The 22,940-nt window shown below is 35.6% G+C and overlaps 1 protein-coding gene across 2 annotated transcripts in view; it reads right to left on the bottom strand.

The window, feature by feature from the left end:
* The window catches only part of GRIA2 (glutamate ionotropic receptor AMPA type subunit 2), a 149,690-nt gene that overhangs the window by 33,787 nt on the left and 92,963 nt on the right, over positions 1 to 22,940 (bottom strand). For both annotated transcript variants that reach the window (XM_044384426.3, XM_044384427.3), the window contains exons 6-12: positions 21,327 to 21,488; positions 9,262 to 9,429; positions 8,685 to 8,789; positions 7,903 to 8,013; positions 6,200 to 6,406; positions 5,328 to 5,698; positions 609 to 807 (exon numbers count right to left, since the gene is read on the bottom strand). In XM_044384426.3, coding sequence (XP_044240361.3) covers positions 609 to 807; positions 5,328 to 5,698; positions 6,200 to 6,406; positions 7,903 to 8,013; positions 8,685 to 8,789; positions 9,262 to 9,429; positions 21,327 to 21,488 — 1,323 coding nt within the window. The remainder of the gene's footprint in view (positions 1 to 608; positions 808 to 5,327; positions 5,699 to 6,199; positions 6,407 to 7,902; positions 8,014 to 8,684; positions 8,790 to 9,261; positions 9,430 to 21,326; positions 21,489 to 22,940) is intronic.

Below are 22,940 nucleotides of genomic sequence, written 5' to 3'. Positions count from 1 at the left end.
TCATATATCTACTTAACTTAAGTTAGTTGGAAAAGATACCAGAGGCAAGGTAGATGAAACAGTCTTCAGATTATACTAATTCTGGAGTGCCCTAGATCTCACTCAAGCAAATTCAGATACATTCAAAGATTTTGTTGGATTATCAGAGATCATCATATGTTATATATATTTGCCTAAAACCTAAGTTTATTAGCTGCATTAAACATTTTAATAGACTGAGTTCTTATATAGAGAAAAGAGCATAGAAAGAAAGAAAGAAATGAAAGAAAATTATACTGACATCAGGTTATTGGGCTTGTCCTATAAACAAATACCATATGGTTACAATTTTTTTGAAAAGTAGAATATATTTAATAGACACATTGTAATGATGCTACCCATTTAGACCTGTTAGGCATGACAAAATAGAGATGGAGCTAAGGATAGGGATGGGGAAGAGAGGGGTATAAAAACGAGGTTCAGAACAGACATTGAGTTAGAGACAGAGATGGGGGTTACTATCACATAGTACCGTCGTGTAGAGCACAGGAGGGAGGGAGGGAGGACAAAATTTAAAATGGTCAAATTTTAAGATCAAAATCAGAAATTAACAAAGCAGAATCTCTTACCCTGAAAAACTCTTTAGTGGATCCAGAGTCTAATGTTCCATAAGCAATTTCTGTTTGCTTAGAAAGATCCTCAGCACTTTCGATGGGAGACACCATCCTCTCTACAGTCAGGAAGGCAGCTAAGTTAGCCGTGTAGGAGGAGATTATGATCAGGGTAAAGAACCACCACACACCTCCAACAATGCGCCCAGAGAGGGATCTAATAACAAGTATGAAATGGATTTGTAAAGTGAAATGAATGACCTAATTAAAAAAACAAGTTAGCAATATAATGCAAATATTGACTTATATGGGAATATTTAACTTAAAACTTTTCAATATATCTGCTAGTTAGTAAAACTGGAAATTATTAAGCATTCTGGGTAAGGAATACAAATTAGCTAGATTTAATGAGCCACCCAGAGGCCAAAACTTCAGATTCCTCAGATTCTTTCATAATTATAATGACCAAATCGTCTATGGTACGACATCTCATAATGAAGCAATTTCAAGAAATGTGCAAATAATCCAGCCAACGCCCATCCTACTATCCATTTCATGACATAAGTACACATGAACAAGAGAATTTAACATCACTCGCAAAACTCACAATAATGTTGACAAACAAAATCAAATATTAAAAATAAAAGAATGTGCACCATAGATGAGGATTAAACTGAAGAAACACTCCCCTTAATTCAGACAATGAAGTTCCAAAACCCTCAGAAAGGTCCAAAATTTCATTGGGTTTTTGTGTGTGCAAAAACATAGGTTTTAGATACAGTGCAGGATAGAAAATGGGGAAAAAATGATACAACAAACAAAGGGATGACACAAAATATAATTCTTAATGAATAAAAATCTGAGGCTTCCTGGCATGGACTGCTACCACCCTGTTCCTCTGTGCCTCCTGCTTAAGAAAAAAAGACAACTCAAGGAAAAAAATTAGACATTAAAACGTTTGCCGAGATACAAATTCCTAATTTGCAATATAATAAAATAATAATATTTCTTTGACCATAAATTCATATGTAAAATATTTTTAAAGGCTTAATAGATCCCTAGTAATTTACTTTAAACCCTACAGAGGTATAGTTATGTAGATATGGAAACTGATACATAGCTTATTATTTTGAAAGATTTGGCGAGATTCTAAGTATAAAGGGATTAAAAAGTAAAGGGATTTAAGTAATATTAACAATTCAATACAATAACATTTTAGGTTAATAACTTTGTTACGTCTAACAATTAAACTTGTTACAGTGAAGGGGAAACATTTCTAAAAGTTTAAATTACAAACGTTTGGTAATTTATGGCCTAAAACAGACCTCCTGACATTTAACAGTAAGAAATACACCTTTGTAGAATTAACTATTCTGGAAGTCAAAAAAAAGTGGGGAAGCTTATTTAAAAGTAAAGATTTTTAAGAACATCTATTGCTAAAAGAGAAAGAGAGAAAGTGAGCGAGCAATGAAAAAAATGTAACTAAGAGCCTTTATCACAGTCTCTGAGAGATGCAAAGAATTAAATAAATATGATAGGATGGAAGAAAGTTAACTTCTCTCTTATATCCTGGAAAGGGTATTAAATACATGTTAAATTTAAGAAACCTCTTGTGTAGATACAGCCACTCTCAAAATGTTCACTATTTATTCCATAACAGTGGAAGGTATAATTACAGGCCATGTCCCCCATATTTAAGAGGGCAGCTCAAATTCCTTAAAACAAGGCTGACTTTTTAGTAATTGCTTTGACACTATAAACTGCATGGTAATTGGCAATGTATTTCAGAATCTTTTTTATAAGTAATTCTGTTCCATTTGTAAAATAAACACCAGTTAAAGATATAAGTTATTCTCTATTCCAGTGCTTAAGTCAGATTTAATAAACTTAGATATGCCAATTTACTTAGAGTTTCACAAGATATCTCAAAAAAATTATTGAACTTACACATCACTCAAAAAAGAAAATTCTTGAGCAATTTATTATTCATTTGTTAGTGTTTTCAAAGGATCAATTAATGTTTCTGAAAGAGTTCCTGAGAAATTTTATGCAGGGGGCAAATTCAATTTATGTCTTATGGTGACAGACAACAATGGTTTCTCTAATTAAAAACAAATCTTCACCTCTCTGAATCGGCACACAAACAAGCACAATATGCTACCATTTCTTTTTTTTTTTTTTATCCTACCATTTCTTTTAAATCTATATTAAATAATTGTTTAAAGAATGGCATTTTTATTCATTGGATTCCTTTTGAGATATGGGGAAAAAAACAGAGGCAAGCAGGAAAATAGAAGTCAACTTTATAGCATTTTGCCCTCACAATTTCTGTAGTTCTAGGCTTCAGAAAACTATAGGTAACATATTCTAAACTTAACTTCAGGAAAATGACCAATTCAGTTCAATAAATGATTCTTGATTAAAATTTAAATGTTTTATTAATATTAATAATATAGTTCCATACCATGTTGTACTTGAAAAGAGGTGATAAATATCTTTCAAAATATTTAAAGTGTATCTCGAAGTGATCGGTGCATTTTGTGTGTCATCATTATTATTATTATTAGATACTATGCTTCTCTATTCTTCTTTTCTAAACTGGAGTAACCACCATTGCATTGTAAAAAAAGATAGTTCGGTTTGTTTTAAAAAAAATCATTAAATTTGCCAATATTATGCAGTATGTTCAATATTGAAATGCCCTTATAATATAGAATGAAAGATATGTACACTTAAAATTCTTTAGCAAAGAAAACTTTGCTTATATATATTGTGTAGCAAAAAATAAATCAGTTGATAACAAGGAAAAATATACTGTCTAAGATCTATTTATCTTACCAGGAAATAAAAATTATTATATGTGAAATTATAGTAAGTCATGACTCATGAATGACATCCAGAGCACAGATAAAAGGCCATATTTTACTAAACAGGCTTGTTGAAAATTAGAAGTTGTCTGTTTGTCATGGTGGATCCTGGGGTAACACAGACTGTTAGATGTTCCCTGTGTTCCAGCCCCTGTAAATGTTTTCTGTTCCTTGACAAGCACTGGACACCAAAACGACTAACTTCGGAGCCATGAGGCATGAGGAGTAAGGCAAACAAATCTAAGTATCCATCTACAAGAACCCAGATCAATATATCCTACTTTATAATGAACCTCATACCCTTCTCCTTACTTAATCAAAAGGCAGAGCATAGTTTACCCTAGGATAATTGAGTTTTATCTCAGGATTAAAGTAACATTACACTTCGGTAGCCTTCTTACCAAAGAAGAATAATTTTATTATTATTTATGGACCAGAATATTCTCTGAGATCCCTATTTGTTAATATTTTCTCCCTTTTATTAGAAATTTCTCTTTATGTCTTTAACTTAAATCAGATAAACTAAATACAGAGATAAACTATGAATCTCATATATTTTGTAGGCGGTCATCATATTTATGTATATTATATTATTATATATAGCATTATTATATATTTCTATATTATTCGATACTGTATATATTAAAATTGTTTTTCATATATGCCATGCAAATACCATTGGCATATTTCTAATTCAGTGCAGTTCCATAAAGAAGTCACAGGGAATCTATGGAATTAAGATTGTTTAGGTCCAAATAATTCGTAACAATGTATCCTACTAACAGAGAAATAAGTCATTAATAATTTCTGCATACATGATATATTTAATTTATCTCACTGGGTGGAGTATACAAAAAAAGACTCAAAAGATACAAATTTTGGGGTTTCTCATATAGCCTTTTTGAAATTAATCAGTTATCCCCAAAGTGCTCAGAAACTAACAACATAATGAAATAGTGTTAGAAAAATCATCCCCTTTACTAGTTAAGATATCTCACAGAATCAAAGGAATATAATCAAACCTAGATTGAAATGTGCCATGTGGACCATAACTTAGGCTTCAAATGTGAAGAATCATACTAGAAAAAGCATGGTTTATTCTTCCAAAGAGCCAGATATGGCTATACTTCTTATTCATGTATATAACATGAACAAAGGCAATATGTATTTTGTGAGCTATTCATTATATTTAGGCATCCTAGTGCAGTACCTGATACATCATAATGAGACTAGAGGTGTAGAAATGTATTCCACTATGTGTGTGTATTACTACTGAATATAGCACAAGCTGCAGTGAATCAGTCATCATTATTACCCAACCATGTATTTCTAAATACTTGGAAAATATCTTATCGTACATTCCCTTTAATTCTGCAACCTAACCTTTAAAAAAAAATTATAGTATCTCTCTGATACCATCTGCATGAGCTAACAATGGGAAAATAAAAGAGATGGGATGTATGCCAATGAAGTTTTGTAAACAAGTTGTTGCTTTTGTAGTTAATAAATACTGTTGCCCATTTTCCCATATACAGGTCTGTGGATCAACACACAGATGACTGTAAAATGAGAATATGCAGCAAAAACACGGTACCCCTCCAAGAAGGCATGGAATGATAGGAACCTTATGCATTTTATAGCCTCTCCATGGTGTGTATAATTTCACCAGGAAATACATGATCAACATTCAAAGAATATTGCTCAAATATTTCACAGACTTATGCCAACAGTAAGAGTCTGTCCTGAAGAGTCTTAAACTGCTTGGACAGGTAGTCGGCAGCTGTTTACTTCTTTATAGTGAATTCATAAACACCATGAATGTCCACTTGAGACCTAAAATGCACAAAGTTGAAGCAGGTGAGTAACCAACCTTGGCGAAATATCGCATCCTTGCTGCATAAAGGCACCCAAGGAAAACCAGAGACTATTAAAAATCCCAAATTCATTAGTTGATTCACTACTTTGTGTTTCTCTTCCATCTTCAAACTCCTCAGTGTGCCACTCGTAGGGGCTAAATCTGCTGACCAGGAATAAAACTACACTGACCCCAATGTAGGCAAAAACAATGCACATCCAGATCTCATAGGCTAAAGGATCAAGAAATGAAAACACTCCTGGTTTGGACTTCTGAGGCTTCTTGATCATGATAGATATCCCGAGGCTCATAAAGGGCTTTGAGAAGTCAATCACTTCTTCTCTCACAAGGGTAATAGTTAATGGAGCAATTGCAATGTCAGCTTTCTGTAAGGGAAACAAATGAAAGTAATAGTACCCAGAGTCATGGCCAGAAAGGAATCATGGTTACATTACTGGATCAAAAAGAGAAGAAAAGGAAATCAGGGAAATGTCAATAATTATTTCCCTGGCAGAGTCCCAATAAAGAATAAACAAAAAAGCAATTTGTTCCCCAAATATCCCTCCTTTTTATAAATACACAGTATACCCATCTGACTTGATTATGATAATTACATCTCTCAATTACACTGAATCTATGTCTTTGGCTCCTTTGAACAATGCACACGGTTCATATGCTTCAAGACAGAATGTCTGTCTCATTTAGTGTGTATGGTTGCTTCTGACTTTATCCTTAATTTTCAGATCCTCACAAGGAAATAAGATAGTATTTTTCAGTAACGTGGGAAACTAACCACCTCGGATAGAGGTACTTTGCAGAGAAGGGGGGCATTCTGTCAACAAGAGTTCAAACTGAATGACTTTATTTGTGAGAAGAGCTCTACTTACCCCGTATACAAGTTCTCCAACCATCCCATTCCAAATTTTCGTGTCAGCATCCCTGGCCCCATACTTGCCATCCCCAACAATTGTCAACTTGTACTTGAACCCACAATGTTTGGCGATTTCCGCAGCCAAGTCAACACAGTAGCCCTCATAACGCTCATTGCCTTCAAGCATTTCATGATTTTTCTTCATCATAACATACGGAGATTCCTATATGGAAAGATAGTGCTTTCATTGATTAAAAAAAAAAATAGCTGTGTTAATTACTCTCACTGAACCAAATCTTCTGGTTTAATTATTCTCTGTTAGCCAGAGAAATTGTAGAATACAAAGGTGGAAAATATCAGCAGAAAAAAATTAAGCATAATACTTTTGAAATAAAGGTCCTCAAATGTCTAGCATTATATTTCATTAATATGGCTTGTATCTAGCCATACCAAAGTAAACAAGAAACTCAAACTGTTCGCATGTCCTTTTATCATGTTTGTCAACTTCTAGAGCTTAGACAGGAATAATGCTGCGCACTATCTGTTTTATTCAACTCTGGATCTGCCATACTCTTATTCTAGGTTAAGGTTATGCCAACCTCAAGAACCAGCATTCACCCAAAACCCTGTGTATTGCTGCTTCAAGGATAAGATTCATGTGGAAATCAGGTTCATAGTAAAGTACAGACTAAAGAATTGTTGCCATGGTGAGGTACTGAGGCTACCCTCTCAGATTTCACATCTCACTTCATCTAAGAGATATAATAGCCTAGGATAATATTACAAGGATGGAGAGCAGCGTCCCCCTGTAAACATAAGAAAAATGAAGTATGAGAATGATTCAACATAGCCCAAAATTCTCTATTGGAAAGTGTCACCAAGCATATTTGAGAGTTTGGTGAGATAGTCCGTCTCCATGTCATGATGGAGGCAAAAGCCCTCACATGTCAGAGCTTACACTTATTAAGATATTTCCAAATGCCAACCCATGTTTTTTTTCAAATCCCTTATTAACCTACCTATATTTTTCTTCTCAATATTGTTAGAATAACGAATCCCACAATTTTACTCTATCACTGCTTAGTAAAATAAAATACGATTTTTTTTGTTGCAAAATCATGTACTATTAGTGAACCCCACTTCCTCCACCTCATTTCACCAACAGCTTGTCATGATAATCTACATCTACCTTCCATCTCTCCAGAGCCTACATGGTCAAGACTCAGTTCAACGTTGTCTCATTCACTCAGTGCTGGCTATGTGCCAATGACTGTGTTGAGATTTGGGGTTTAAAAAAAGGGACATTATCCTTCTCTTTAAGGAGTTCATCTTACCAAGAAAGAGACATTGCCAACATTATTAATAAATGTAAAGATAAAATGTACCCAGAATTGCATGAGAAGTGAAAGGTAAAGCACAAGAGGAAATACAAGGAACGCTCTTCCAGACCTTCTTCAGTTGTTCACCCTTGTGGACGCACCAGCGTATGAATTTTCTGTCAAGCTAAATCTCAGTATTGAAGAGGATAAGAAATACTTTGAATGCTTTAGCTAATGCTGTGTGGTCCTTCTGACAGAGTAAATACGCCGTACATGATTAAAAGAGTGCCAAAGCAGTACTATATTTGCTATTATCCTAAAATACAAACAGCAATTCCAGTTGGCACATATTTTTCACAAGAAAAACTGCAGTAAGGCACAGGCATCTGTGGCTAATTACCAAAATTGTAGTGACAACAACAGTCTTATTCTCAAGTCCAGAGGTATCGTTTCCAGAAGGGAGCTCAGTGAGGGTAACCACCATTTTGTCCACTTCACTCCAGTATCCGATCTGAAAAAGGTTACAGGAGAGAGACGCGTGGATAAATGATCTTTCTATTAGCCAAGCACTGAAGTATTTCAAACTCATGGATGAGTCAAAAATCATATCTACATTAACTGGGCTTCTTTTAAACAAAGATGTGTCTTTTATCTTTGCGACTAATAGAAAGAGAGATTATAAAAACAATGAAACGAAAGCATTTCTTAAAAACGGCTTGTCTCTTCACGTTCACTTCTCATATTTTCCCAGGGTAATATGTTTGGGAGTGATCATACAGAAATAGAAATAAAATCCAAGCAGTGAAATTTTATCCATAACAATGAAAAGAAAAGGTACTGAATGAAAACATGAATGCATATTTGCACCAACTATGTTTTGTCTTCTGAACCATAACAAGAGAGCTGCTTTTTCTTCTCATTAAACTTCTTATACCTCGATCAAAAAACAGAAAAAAAAGAGCTCTATTCACAGTCATTTGAAGATTACATTGCAGTATTACTTACCAGAAATGAACAGATTAGATTTAGAAAAAATATTTAAAAATGTATCTGTTTCAGGAAGTAGATAAAGGCTACCTATGCGAATATGCATTTCCAGGACTCTCTGGAAGAAGAGGTGATGGGTCAGCAAACTCAGCTCCTCGCAGAAAGAAATCTGCCTTTAGATCACTAATGATTTACCTTCCGGGGCCCATTCGTTTTGAGTTCCATGATGTTAATTGTATAGTTTATTCTTTTTCCATTCTGGTCAAACTTTATATTTCCTGAGAGACCTTCGACCTGAACCTAACGAGAAAATGGGAAAGCAGCACAGTTTTCAAATTCACTGCAACCGAAGATACAAACTGTACAGATTACTGTCACTGGGCTCAGGTTAAGAAAACTACATTTACAGGGGCGCCTGGGTGGCACAGCGGCTAAGTGTCTGCCTTCGGCTCAGGGCGTGATCCCGGCGTTATGGGATCGAGCCCCACATCAGGCTCCTCCACTATGAGCCTGCTTCTTCCTCTCCCACTCCCCCTGCTTGTGTTTCCTCTCTCACTGGCTGTCTCTATCTCTGTCAAATAAATAAATAAAATCTTAAAAAAAAAAAAAACCGAAAACTACATTTACAAGATTGCTTTTCACCCTTCAACCTACCTTCACGCAGTTAGGAAATAATATTCACTTTACATTAAACATAGCAAGGAGACTAACGTAGAGGAAAAAAACAGTGTCCACTGTTAAGTCACATTCACAATCATTTTGAGTGACTAACCTGTTTGAGGGCCCTTTCTATTTCTACGCCTTGTCCCCAGGGGACTGCTGGGTTTGCCAGACAATCTCCCGCATTCCCCCTTCGGGAGATTTCAATTCTCTGCTTCCGTAGGTTGCGGAAAGCTTCAGTCATCACTTGCACAGCGTCGTAGGTCAGAGCAGAAGTATACTGAAAAACATCATGCACATTTCATAAGAATGGGAGAAAATTCAGAGGCTCACCGCACACTGGCCATCTGGGCTGCAGCTGGCCACCACACAGCACCCTATCACCGTCCAAGAATTTAGACACAATTCCTACATCTAGAAGTCTAAGAATCCGAGGGGTAGTGTGGAATATTGGGACTACGGAGTGTGCTCGTCACTGTAAGCATTTCCTATTATGTTTGCATCTCAACTGTTTTGGGGGAGACCTTTTATAATAATAGGGTCTTCTCTTTTTGAGCCAATTTCTTACTAGCGCATCACTTTATGGCCTGATTTGGGGATATAGGAAATTACCAAATTTACAAGCAAATATGCCTCCACTAATGAAGGATTCATTTGACAATAGGGAAAGAGTAGTGATTAGTTTAAATCTCTAATTCTACCTCAGTGATGTTTACTTAGATCTGCAATAGTCTCAAAATATTTGTTTTTAAGATTCCCTATGTAGTTATGGTAATTCAGAAGAAGAACCATCACATTTCATAATTTCTATGCCACCTTCATGCTCTAACAGTCTATAATAAAATAACACTGCTTCCAAACTTATGGTATTCAGATCCCAGGGGGACAGTAGGATTATTATAGGAGCTGGGGGCCAAGCAGAAAAAAAGAGCATTATCTAAGTGTACTAAAGCACTGCCAGTGGCTGGAGAGGTATTATTACATGCATGTATACATACCGCCATCTATCAAATGTACCATGCAGCTATTGTTAATGATAAAGCACATGTTTATATAAAAGATTTAATGAATACTGAGGAAATTTCTGTTATTGAATTTTTGTTATTGTGAGTAACAAAAGTACAGTGAAGCTGGGTAGAAATGCAATATTGTACTGATTTTGCGACACCCTAAAATTTTTTTATAATAATTTTTTATTACATTATGTTAGTCACCATACAGTACATCCCTAGATTTTGATGTAAAGACACCCTAAAATTCTTGATCACAAATCCAAAACGGGCACTTAGTATTTCCAAATCCTCCTCCTCCTTTCTTTAGTAACTTAGTTCTTCCACTGTCAAAAATGATTATTTTATACCTTTTCTTTTCTTCTCTTAACACACACAGCTCTGCACACTTCTCTTTCTCTGAATTCCTGCTGATTCTTGCCTACATGTCTCCAAAAAATAGAAGCCTTCAGACAGAAACTGTTCATCTTTCAACCATAAGACTGCCAAGATCACATTCTCTCTGTTTCCCTCCTGAGTTGACGACACATGAATGCTCCTACATGAGGACAGCCACTCCAACAGTGCACGGTACAGTCCCTCGGATCTTTCTAAGGATATTTCATCTACAAGTACACCCTCGATATCCTGCATCAGTCTTTTCTCTCTCTCTACTGGATCATCTCTATTGGCACTTCAAATGCTCTGAGATCCCCTACCACAAATAGAGAGACAGATGATGATAGATATATAAATAGACGATAGAGGACAGATGATAGATAGATAGATAGATAGATAGATAGATAGATAGATAGATGATAGCTACGATAACTGCTTCTTAGGTTTATACCTCCTTCCAATACCCACCTTTTTTTTTTTTCTGTTTCCTTCATTAGAAAATTTAAGAGGAATTTTCTAAACTTACCATTCCATATCAACCCTTCCTGCTCTCTAAGTGGTCTCACTCAGTTCATGGCTTTAAATGACATGTATGTGCTCAAACATTACTTCCTCAATAATGTCCTTCCTGCCCAGCACAGACCCAATCACTCCTCTTCACATGACCTTATTTATTTCCTTCATAGTGTCTACCAGTATCTGAATATCTTGTTCACACATTCTTTATTTCTCTATTTCATCTCTCTTCCCCACTAGAATAGTTACTCTAGGAAAGAAGAAAACTCACCTGTCACCACTGAATTCTCAGAGCTCAGGGCAGGGCCAGACACACTGAAAAGGCTTAGGAAGGGAGGAAAGAATGTAGGCAAGGAAGTCAAAGATCTTGATATGGACCCTGTCTTTACGAGATCCATGGTCTCTTTCAGTCTAGTGAAAAGGTGTATAAACAGATCATTGCAATATGCCTATCATAGTGTTATAAATCAGTCTGATGGTAGATAGATGTCTGAGTTATGCTTTTAATATGAGAGATATTATAATAATGCAAATGAAACATAGTTTATGTAGTATGAATCATCCCCTCCATGTATCCAGAAATTTCTTAACTCTCCATTTTTCTAATACTAAAATGGCAGTGTGAGGATATCGTTCCTTTAATCTTTCCACGTATTAGTTTAGTTGAACTGCTTTCATTTGACCATATGAATGAGTCAAATTTGATGGGAAAGCTGGCAAGAAGAAGAGAAAGAAAAAATGATTTTGAGGCCATGAGCACTGTGACTGAGTGCTGTAAACTGTAATAAAATATTCATATTTACCTTTAGGTGTTCTTCCTTATTTCTTCTTTTGTGATACCACTTAAGCAATGTCATTGCAGGCCTATATATGAGTTCTCTACATATTTAGATTATCTCCTGGATGGATGCACTTGAGTTTCTCACAAATATCTCAACTAGACAGATCTAAATAAAACCCATCACCATTTTTTCCAAAACATCTGTAACCTTTTTTCTCCAAACTATATGCAAGAAATTAGCAAAATATAGTAGGTAATAAGTCCATCCATATTTAGAAAGAACTCACATTTCTGACAGTAAAAGAATGTATAAAACCTATACTTTCTGCCTTAAGCAAGTATAATGCAGCCATTAAAAATGATACTAATAAAGAGTATATAACAATATATAATGTTAATTATAAAATTAGTGAAAAACATTATTACATCTCAATTTTAAAAAATACCTTCTTCATTGATTAATGAGAGTGGTTTTAAAAAAAGGGTAATATCCCTTCAACAAATAAGGGGAAAAAAATAAACAATAAAGGTTATAATAGGGAGGAAGCATACCTGATTATATTTCTTTTCTAAGTATTCTAGAATATTCATGTACTTTTTTTTTTTAAGAAAAAAGCATTGTTTTAAATCCTATTTACTTAAGAAAAGATCTGGAGAAATAAGAGAGCTTATCAGTATTTATCTGCCTTGCGTAGATGTTTATTTCTATTCTCCTAGAGAAAAAAAAATGATTAATTTGCTTTCTTATACAGTAATTAGTTCATTGCCAATGTAATTGTTAAAATAAAGTCTAGGTCACTGAATATGAAACAGAGCCTAAATTAAATAAATTGGATATTAAAGAAAAGAAGTAGTCAATGCACATTAAAAAGTTACGATAATAGTTAAAAGCCAAAATCTTCATTGAGTCAGCTTGCTCACATGACTACGAGAAATCTATAAAGCCATCTGCTGAATGTTTTAGAGGTCTATAAACGTTGGTGAACTACATGAAAAAATAAGATTAGGCTGAATGAACTAAAAGCATTGAGGTCCTTGCTGCACATTACAATTATGATTCGAAGCATGAGCGCACCAAGAAGAAAAATCCTTTCGACCTTTTTCAAATGTTCACATTTAATCAAGCCTCGAGCCTATTATTGTTTTAAATTAAAAGTCACAATCATAGAAACACAATTCTGGACTCAGAGAAAATAAACAGACACTGTTTCCAGAGTTCCTCTTTGTTTATGTTCTACATATGTGGCTTGTTTATTTTTCTAATCAAATATACTCATATTTTTGATTGGAGAGTGAGATACTTCAGCTTTATTCTACCATTCACTAAACTAGATGTAAATTAATTTGAAGGGAACACGACGGCAATGTAACTAGCTCCTTCTTTGAAAACAAATGCATCATCTCTGCCCTGATGTTTATGTTCTGTGAAATCCCTCAGCTGAGCTGGAAATTTATAATTCAGTGGGGGGCCATTATGTTTTGCAGTGCTGTATCACAATCGAATCATAGCCACACTTTAAGGAGAAATCTGGGAAAATGTTTTTATGGTCCATTTTCCAAACGCACTTTTTATTCCATTTTAAATGTATATTTACTGAGACTTATTTTTCAAATACAAAATGAAATATGCATTTTAAACATGTTTGTTATGCCCAATAGTCATCAGACATTATTCAATAATACATTACTATAATCACTGGAACCAGTAAACAGTCTTCTGACAGCCAACAAAAAGAGAGAATGAAAAGAAGTTCTATGTACACTCAGAATTCAAAAGGATAAATAGGCTATAATATAATATTTTATGGGTCATTATTATGATAGCACCTCTTCCTAAATATATGTTATCTGCACTGTGCTAAAATAGAAAATATTCAAAGAAAAAGTACTAGACTTTATATATTATGATAGTGCTAAAAACTTACTATGAATGTCCACTTTCCAAATTTTCCTTGACACTTGAAATTGAATTGAATATAGTTTAGAAAGCATTGAATGTATCATCAGAAGACAGTGCCCAAGCCCTGATTTTATCATTTACTGCTCAGTTGCCTTGGGTAAGTTAAAGTGTCCAAGGTTTCTTACCAATGAAATGCCTCTTTTATGTCCTAGTGGTATTGGAAAAGCTGGTGAGGAAAAAGAATTCATGTTGACCAAGTCCTCTACATGCCAAATCTGAGCTGGGTGGTTTCCTCATAAGTGCTTTTTTAAAAAATTCTATGCAGCAAATATATTTTTTTTAAGATTTTATTTATTCGACAGAGATAGAGACAGCCAGCGAGAGAGGGAACACAAGCAGGGGGAGTGGGAGAGGAAGAAGCAGGCTCATAGCAGAGGAGCCTGATGTGGGGCTCAGTCCCAGAACACTGGGATCACGCCCTGAGCCAAAGGCAGACGCTTAACCGCTGTGCCAGCCAGGCGCCCCAGCAAATATTTTTACTCTAGTTTTATAAATGAAGATTCCAAGTAACAGGTTATATTTTACCCAGGGTCACAAAAAATTAAGGCATAGTTTGAATCCATATCTCTGTTTCTGGAGCAATGTCGATGACCAATTGTCTTGGTTTGCCAGGTACTACCCCTGTTTCAGGCAGCAAGCCTGTATTCCCAGGGAAACTCCTCAGTACCAGGCACACTGGGACAGTGGGTCCCCTTGTCTGGCAAGCACCACATCAAATGAGTACAGTTACAGGAAATGAGAAGCCAGGTGACGTGTGAAGTATGCCCCAAAATACAAGTTATTGACCACCATGTTTGCTTTCTTTTTTCCTTTCATTACTATCTATCCTGGTATAAAACTAGATCATTTGGATGTTTTGAAAACAACTATCCTAATCTACAAAAGCATCTGTGAGCCAATAAATTCAGGAACTGATTGTCACATTGGCATATTAAAGGCCCTATGAAATACTACAGTAACAATTCTAGTTTAGCTTTGTCTGAAGAACATTCATTGTCCAAACAAATTACCATTTTAAAAATTTCCTTATACCAATTACTTTTCATAAAAATAATGTGCTGTGTCACATACTTAGGGCTGTTAAGAGTTGTATGGACTGATAAATTTATATACTCATTCTTAAAATGGCATCACTTATCTGATCAAAGTTATTGTACACCAAATGATATTTCCCTAAAAAATCTTACAATATAATTCTCAATTTCTTCATTTTATCAAGTTATCAAAATGGTCAAAACAGATGAGCTCTAGGAAAAATAATTAAACCTATAAGAAAAACTTTAGGAAGTTTTCCTTCTTTCCTCCCTTTCTTCCTTCCTTCCTTCCTTGATTCCAGGCAATGACCAAGAATCAACTAGAGCCATTTAAAAAAAAAAAAAAAAACAGTATTGGGAAATACATTATAAACTTAGGTTTATTCACATGTCTTAATTTCAAATTTAATTGCAGTCTACCCTCTGGAAAAGAGCTGTCTGCGATAAGGCTGTATAAAGCTTGTTGAATATGTGCCCTTTGAAACTTCCCTGCATAAAGTCACAATATCTTCACAGAAACAACATCAATGGAGCAAGAGGAACTCTCATTCACTGCTAGCGAGAATGCAAAATGGTACAGGCACTTTGGGAAACAATTTGGCAGTTCCTTACAAAACTAAACATACTCTCACCATATGATCCAGCAATTGTACTATTTGGTATTTACCCAAAGCAGTTGAAACCATATGTCCACTCAAAAACCAGCGCACAGATATCCGTGGTAGCTTTATTCATAACTGCTGAAACTTGGAAGGAACCAGGATGTCCTTCAGTAAGTGAATGGTACATCCAGCGAATGGAGTATTATCAGTGCTAGAAAGGAGTGAGCTACCAAGCCATGCAAAGACATGGAGGAAACTTGAATGTATATTACTAAGTAAAAAAAAGCCAATCTAAAAAGACTACATACTGTATGATTCCAACTATATGACATTCTGGAAAAGGCAAAACTACAGAGACAGTAAAAAGATCCATGTTTGCTAGGAGTGAGAGGAGAGATGAACAGGCAGAACACAGAGGATTTTGAGAGTAGTGAAAATAGTCACTAGGAGACTATAATGATGGAAGCATGTTATTATACATTTGTCCCAAACTATAGGATGCACACTAACAGTGAACCATAATGTAAAATATGGACTTTGGGTAATTATGATGTCAATGTTGGTTCATCAATTCTAACAAACGAATCACTCTGTGAGTGAAGTGGATATTGGAGGAGGCTGTGCATGTGTGGGGGCAGAGGTATATGGGACTTCTTAGCACTTTTTGCTCAGTGTTGTGGTGAAACTTCAACTGCTCTAAAAAAATTAAATTGTAATTACAAAATTTTTAAAAAATCACCCTCTTTTTAGTAAGCACGCGTTTCCAAGGTGAAAAAAACAGCTCTGTCAGCAAGAAACCAAAATTAACATCCTTTATTATTCTTTATGACTAATAAAAATAATCTTTAAGCCACTGTGAAAAAAGACTCTTTGTGTAAAAGGAATACATTAAAAACAACGTATTTTACCTAAATAATCCAGATTGGCTACTGACCCTGACTGAGTCTTGCTTAAGGATCAAAATGTTTACATTCTGAAACTTTGGATTCACTTCAGCACTCAAATTTTCAGATAAAACTAATTAGATTCATCAAGATGGAAAAAAGATACTCAAATCAAAACATTGTCTGGCTTTGATTCACCCATCAGTAGGTAGAGACTTTCTTAGAGGCAGATCTCCTATTTTGTTGGTTGCATAAATTCCTCCTGGACTCTCCCACTTCTGAGGAATCTTCTAACAAAGTGGAAGTTCCTTATCTTTTATAATCCAGGAAAAATAAATATGTTCCAAGATATTTTAGGATTTGATCCCCATATCTGGAGTTCAGAGATGACTGCTTGCAAGTCACTACAATTTTTGAGAGACAGAGGAACCATTTGAGATGTCACAGATTGGGCGAAAAGTAGAACTGTTAGCGTATGTTTTATTAAGTGCCTAAATTAGCACTTCACACAATCATGACAGCAGAGATTTGGGAGAAATCTTATACATCAGCTAAACTTACTCCCTTTACAGATGAAGAAGTGTGGCAATGAGATGAACCCAGATATCCTGCATTAGTATTACAAATAGTAGTAATGCCTTTTTACTTTTAATGCTGTAATATAAATTTAAATAGTACAAAATATTATTTTTTCAATTATTTTTTGTAAAAATTGTACCAATATCATTATTTTATTTTATTTTTAATTCTTTATTTTCTTTTTTTAAGATTTTATTTATTTATTTGAGAGAGAGAGACAGAGAGCATGCTCAAGTGAGAGCAGGAGCAAGTGGGAGCAGCAGAGGGAGGGGGAGAAGCAGACTCCTCTCTGAGCAGGGAGCCCGACATGGGACTCGATCCCAAGATCCTGGGATCATGACCTGAGACCAAGGGGAATGCTTAACAGACTGAGCCATCCAGGTGCCCCACTATCAAAATTTTAATTTATGGACTTATTTCAACCATATACATACTTTCCAAGCCATAGAACATAAGAAACTAAACATGTCAAGCCTCTAGGCTGTTGTGTGGCAAAATACTTTCATATTAGGAGTAAGGGATGCCAATGTGTCTGCAGTGGTTTTGGTCAGTTAACATGTTCAAGAAGCAGAATTAATTCTATTAAGCCACCAGGGTACTGTATAATGCATGGCGCTAATTGCTGAACTAAAAAAAGATTATGCTATTTTCAGACAAGCCTAATAACTCTCTTAGGACAGCAATTTAAAAAGCTTGAGTCTGTGCTTTAAGTCATTTCTTGCCTGAAATGAGATTCTGGTGGGAAAACCATTACATGAAGTGCCACAAAAATGTCAGTCACGGGGGCGCCTGGGTGGCGCAGTTGTTAAGCGTCTGCCTTCGGCTCAGGGCGTGATCCCGGCGTACTGGGATCGAGTCCCACATCGGGCTCCTCCGCTGTGAGCCTGGTTCTTCCTCTCCCACTCCCCTGCTGTGTTCCCTCTCTCGCTGGCTGTCTCTATGTCACATAAATAAATAAAAAATCTATAAAAAAAAAAATGTCAGTCACGGTCACGTATTTTTGTTGAATTCCTTAACGTGGGCAGAACAGCAGAACGTCACAGACACAGAAGTTGAACGAAGGTTCAGACTGTCGATGTGATAAGGCGGAAGGAATAGCTATCATTTTGCAAGTTGTGGAAGACACCGAAAACACTGAAAATCTATCTAAAAATAGAAATATTTGTAAATGATTTTTGAGAGACTGGCAAATCATCCTTATTACCTGCCTCTTTTGAAACGTTTTTTAAGGAAGGTAAAATGGTCACTTTAACTGTTCCATTTAAATCTAGGTGCCGTGATGATTCAGGCCTGATGACTAAAGTCATGACACACCTCATCAGGTAAAATAACACTACCTTTCTGCCAGGGCGGAATAAAAGGACATAACAAATGTTAGCACAGAAATTTCCATCAAATTTCATGGCAATGGTAATTACTTTTTTTTTCTTTCTTAGTGATTTGTATTTTCAAAGGGTTTCTTTGTATTTTTCACTTCAACAAATGTCTACTATGTGTCTACTGTGTGTAAAGCACTGCAGGAGATTGGGGTCAGTAAGATACAAATGATGCAGACTGCCTTTCTGAGTCTTGTTTTTAACCCCCAACTATCTTTCAACTGCATTTATCTTACTATATACTAAATGAATGGTATGATTTCGGCAGTAATTATTTCGTTCACAAATAAAGAAATCTGAAAGAACTGGCAAGTGTAGCAATCCACTGATTCCCCTCCACCCTGGTGAGACCACCACAGTTCAGACAACTCTGATCGGTTACGTCGGTTGCCTGGACTGTTTGTGATATCTTCCTAAAAGCTCACCGGCCATCAGGTTCACACCGTACAATCTATTGTCAGCAGACAATGTTGCAGAAGAGTAATCTTCCTGTATCAAAACCATGATAATCACTCTCCTCTGGTGGTTCCTTAATGCTCTCAGACTGGAACTTTGTCATTTCTCTGACACTTAGAGCAGTGCCAGCTTGCAGAGGAAAAACTCAATAAATATGTATTGAATGGATAAATGGATTGATAAATGAATAAATGAATGAACATTGCCTGAAATAAGCAAACTGGTGAGTCAGAATTAAAATCCCAGTACCATGACTCTAGAGTTATTTTTTGTACAGAGTATAAGAATGAAGACATTTAACATTCGTAGTTTGTATTTCATGGTTGTTAAAATACGTGAAATATGGAAACATTTATATTTTACTTGTATTCATTGACTAAGAATGATTTTAATTAAGAAATCATGGAAGCTCTGTTAACTTTTGGAGAAGACTAAAACTTAAAACAATCATTTACTTAATATTCCCACAGCTTGAAATGAGTTATATTATTTCCAAAGCCTAACCACAGAGAGAATTTCATGCAATGAATTGCATTTTTACAGGTTTTTATGCCTATAACGTCAGTTTTTATTGTGGTGATAATAAAATGTGATTTAAATTATCAGGCAATGAACCTGTACAGTCAATGACCCGAAGACAACATAGAAAGAAATAATCTCATTAGGAAATATTCTTGCTTTCCTTCTTTAAACAGATCAGATATTGAAGATATGCTACTTGTTTATATTAGAAAATACTATATCGTCCCCTAAGTAGTTTTTCCTCCCTTCTTCTGCCCATGGAACAGAAAAAATCATGAAATCCCTGTCCTATAATTCCTATCTCTTACATCTGTTGACATTTGAAAAGCCTTATCTCTTGGTAATTCCCACAAAATGTCCATCTCCCACCAACCCAAATATTTTAAATTTTTACAGCAGAAAACAAAACAAACAAAAAAACGGAGGAAAAAGTACAGTTTCCTGACTGTCATGCCCTTGTATCACTTTGACTCTGTGTACAGGCTCTTCCCCCAGCACCTTTTTCTCCTGCTCAGCCGTGCAAAACCCTGCCTGGAAGCCCCACCTCCGGAGAGTCCTCCTTACCATCCCTTCCCCCACACTGTCCTAACCATATGTCGGGGACCTGGCATATTTTACACACATCATTCTCTGTTATATTTGCTTATTGACATGGTAGGCTTCTCCATTAGACCGCAGATTATCAAAGATGAGAGTCTGTTTTTGTTTTTGTTTTTATTTTAAGTGCTACGGAGGGAAGAGAACAAGCTCCCAAGAGAGTGAAATCCAGAGCTAGGTTTTGGTGAAACCGTTAACAGAATGCATTGCTACAGATCTCTCAGACCCCAAATCTGCCTTGCATTTTGATACATGACCCATGCACTTCAATAATGATATGACTTCCATGAGAAATTCGTCATCTCATTTTGCTCGCATCCTTCTCACAGTAGACAGCAGTGGTAGGAACATGATGACTAATCGAGTATTCAAAAAGAGCACATTAGTTCTATTTGGGGATGAATGCCACACTCAATCTTCATCAGAGAGCTTAAAAGGCACCATCTTGGAATGGATGGAAGCCTACAGTTCCACAGAATGAGAGCCGCAGTCAGATCTCTACTAAGCACAGGTGGAGACACACCCTGACACCAATAAAAAGACTAGATGTCCATTTGTCTTCTCATCAGCTTTACTAGCTGAAGGTACCTCCCCCCCACCCCCCACCCCAAGCCCACAGTACTGTTACAGACAGGGGACATGCTGAATATCGGTCAAGGTCACCAAACAAGAAGTCACCTAGTTTTGAGAAAAAATTAACTCTGGGTTATTCTTTAACATTCTATGAGATGCTTTCCTGAATTTAACTTAAAATTACAAGATCCATTTATAGACCCAAAAGTAGAGAATTATTGAATCCTTACCTGGGACCAGTCTCACAGCCAGACACAAATTTAAAGCCAAACATCCAAATCTTTTTTTTTTCCCCCATTAGGTGCAGAAAACAACAAAACCTCTGCTTAATGTATAAACAGGGAGAGCAACTGAAATAACACTGTTCCTGACTGGTTAATACCCAATCTGCTTAATAATACACAAATAAACAAACAAAATCACTATGCATTTGAAATGCTTTGCAACTTTTGCTCTTACCTTTCATAAGTCTAGTTTCATAAAGAATATGATCATCTCATTCCACTCACTCTATCATCCACTCTTATCTCTGCTGTCAATAGGGTGACCAACAGAAGGAAAAAAAACCCCTTTCCATCAACAGCAGAAACGTTTAACATTTTGAGGTAAATATATGTATGTAGGGCATATGCCTAATAAAATATGTTGAATAAACAAGTGAAGTCCAAACCCGTGGAGAATAAAAGATGAGTCTGGGCAGTGCTCATATCAGAACAGTGCACTGCATTTAGGATTCAAAGATTCCTTGTTTGACTGCATAAAGCATTTATTGTTTTCAGTTACTAAAACAAATTAAGATTTTTATCTTCCCACAGTGTCCCAGAGAACAGGTTACTTGCCAGCAGTTAGATATAGATAGATAAAAATACAGATATAGAGACACAGATGTACATATTAGTAGATGGATACCTTAATTGTAGTCGTGTGTGCGCCAGGGTATTCTTTTTCTTCCAGTGTTGACCATCTTTCTATAAATTTGGATACCAGGGAATCATCATAGTCCACTATCTGAAATCCAGAGACGTTTGCACCTCCAAATTGAATTTTTAATAGGTCTCCATCAGTAAATCCCTAGACATAGAACGCGTATGTCAGGCTTTCCATTAAGAATCAAAGAGAACTTAACATTTACCAAATAACTCAATACATTGTGGTTTTACAAATGTCAAAGAACACATGAGAGATAAAACGCCTAGAGTAAATGTTTCGTGTATTTATCAGCCAATACTCTGCACCAATACCTACAGTCATCTTGGAATCACAGTGGATCCTTAATCAATGATTGTTTATTGGTTGTACTCACATAAAAGCTCTCCATTTTATTGAGAAATCTTCCATGGATAAGTACTGGTTTTATTTATTCCATCTACAACAGAGCACTACCACATAGTTATAGATACTCAATAACATAAAGCTAGTTCCCAAGAGCTACCACATGGTAAGCAAGTTATTCCTATTTAAATTGTTCATTCTCTCGGGTGATAAAACATCTTTAAAATGAGAATGGAAGGTACTAAATGCCTAGTCATTATTTGAACCAACTTTTTCATATTAAGTGTGGAACTTAATTTTTTATAAAATATATGAAAGTTTAAAAATCAATCTCTTGCATTATTAGGATGAATTCAGTCATTAGTAAAACTAAACATGTGGTGCTTCCATTGATTTCAAATATTGTGCTCTCATAAATCCTATCTCAATTTGAGAGTACATTCTCTCAAAGATGAAATCACAATTTTAATAAATCACAATTATAAATATTTTCACCTTATACGTTTACTCATTATTCTGCATAAGGATTGAAAGCATCCCTGAATCCAAAACACAGGAGAATCTTTTCTTTGTAATTGATATTTAAAAACATATTTTAATACTATTTGTGTAAAGAAGGCTAATTACTTTGTTATTGGCTCATAATTTTGGTTTTTCTTTTCATTGAAATAATGCAAATAGTGCAAGAATATATGTAACAAAAGTCACAGATTTTCCGCTCTGCCCCACCCAGGCTTCAGTTAAGCTGCTTCAAAACAATCAATTTCAGTAATTTTTGTTTTTCATATATTTACCTCCATATTTCTGCATGACACATTTTCGCTATTCTTTCTTAATTTGTCCATTTTAGATATTTTTTATTGAGTTTCTGCTTATGTCAGATGAGTATGTAATTCATTCACATTTACCTGCTCACCCATTTAATGTTTACGGTTTTAATATTTATAATTCTGTTATTCAGAACAAGGTCAAATAATGTGGTGGGACTACATTTTCCTTTTTCTTTTTTAAGAAAGAGAGAGCATGAGTAGGGGGAGGGGAGGCAGAGAGAGAGCGAGCGAGAGAGAGAATCTTAAGCAGGTTCCATGCTCAGCACAGTGGTGGGGCTCGATCTCACAACCCTGAGATCAAGACTTGAGTGGAAATCAGGAGTCCGAAGTGTAACCGACTGAGCCACCCAGGGCCCCTGCATTTTCCTTCTTGAATAGTATTTCATTCTAATGTTAATAATTGCTTCATTTTTTTTTTCAC

This window comes from Ursus arctos, unplaced genomic scaffold (genome assembly GCF_023065955.2).
Source record: "Ursus arctos isolate Adak ecotype North America unplaced genomic scaffold, UrsArc2.0 scaffold_11, whole genome shotgun sequence".
Classification (NCBI taxonomy): Eukaryota; Metazoa; Chordata; class Mammalia; order Carnivora; family Ursidae; genus Ursus; species Ursus arctos.
Note: the sequence above shows the minus strand (reverse complement) of the source record. Positions and strands in the feature narration are given on the sequence as shown.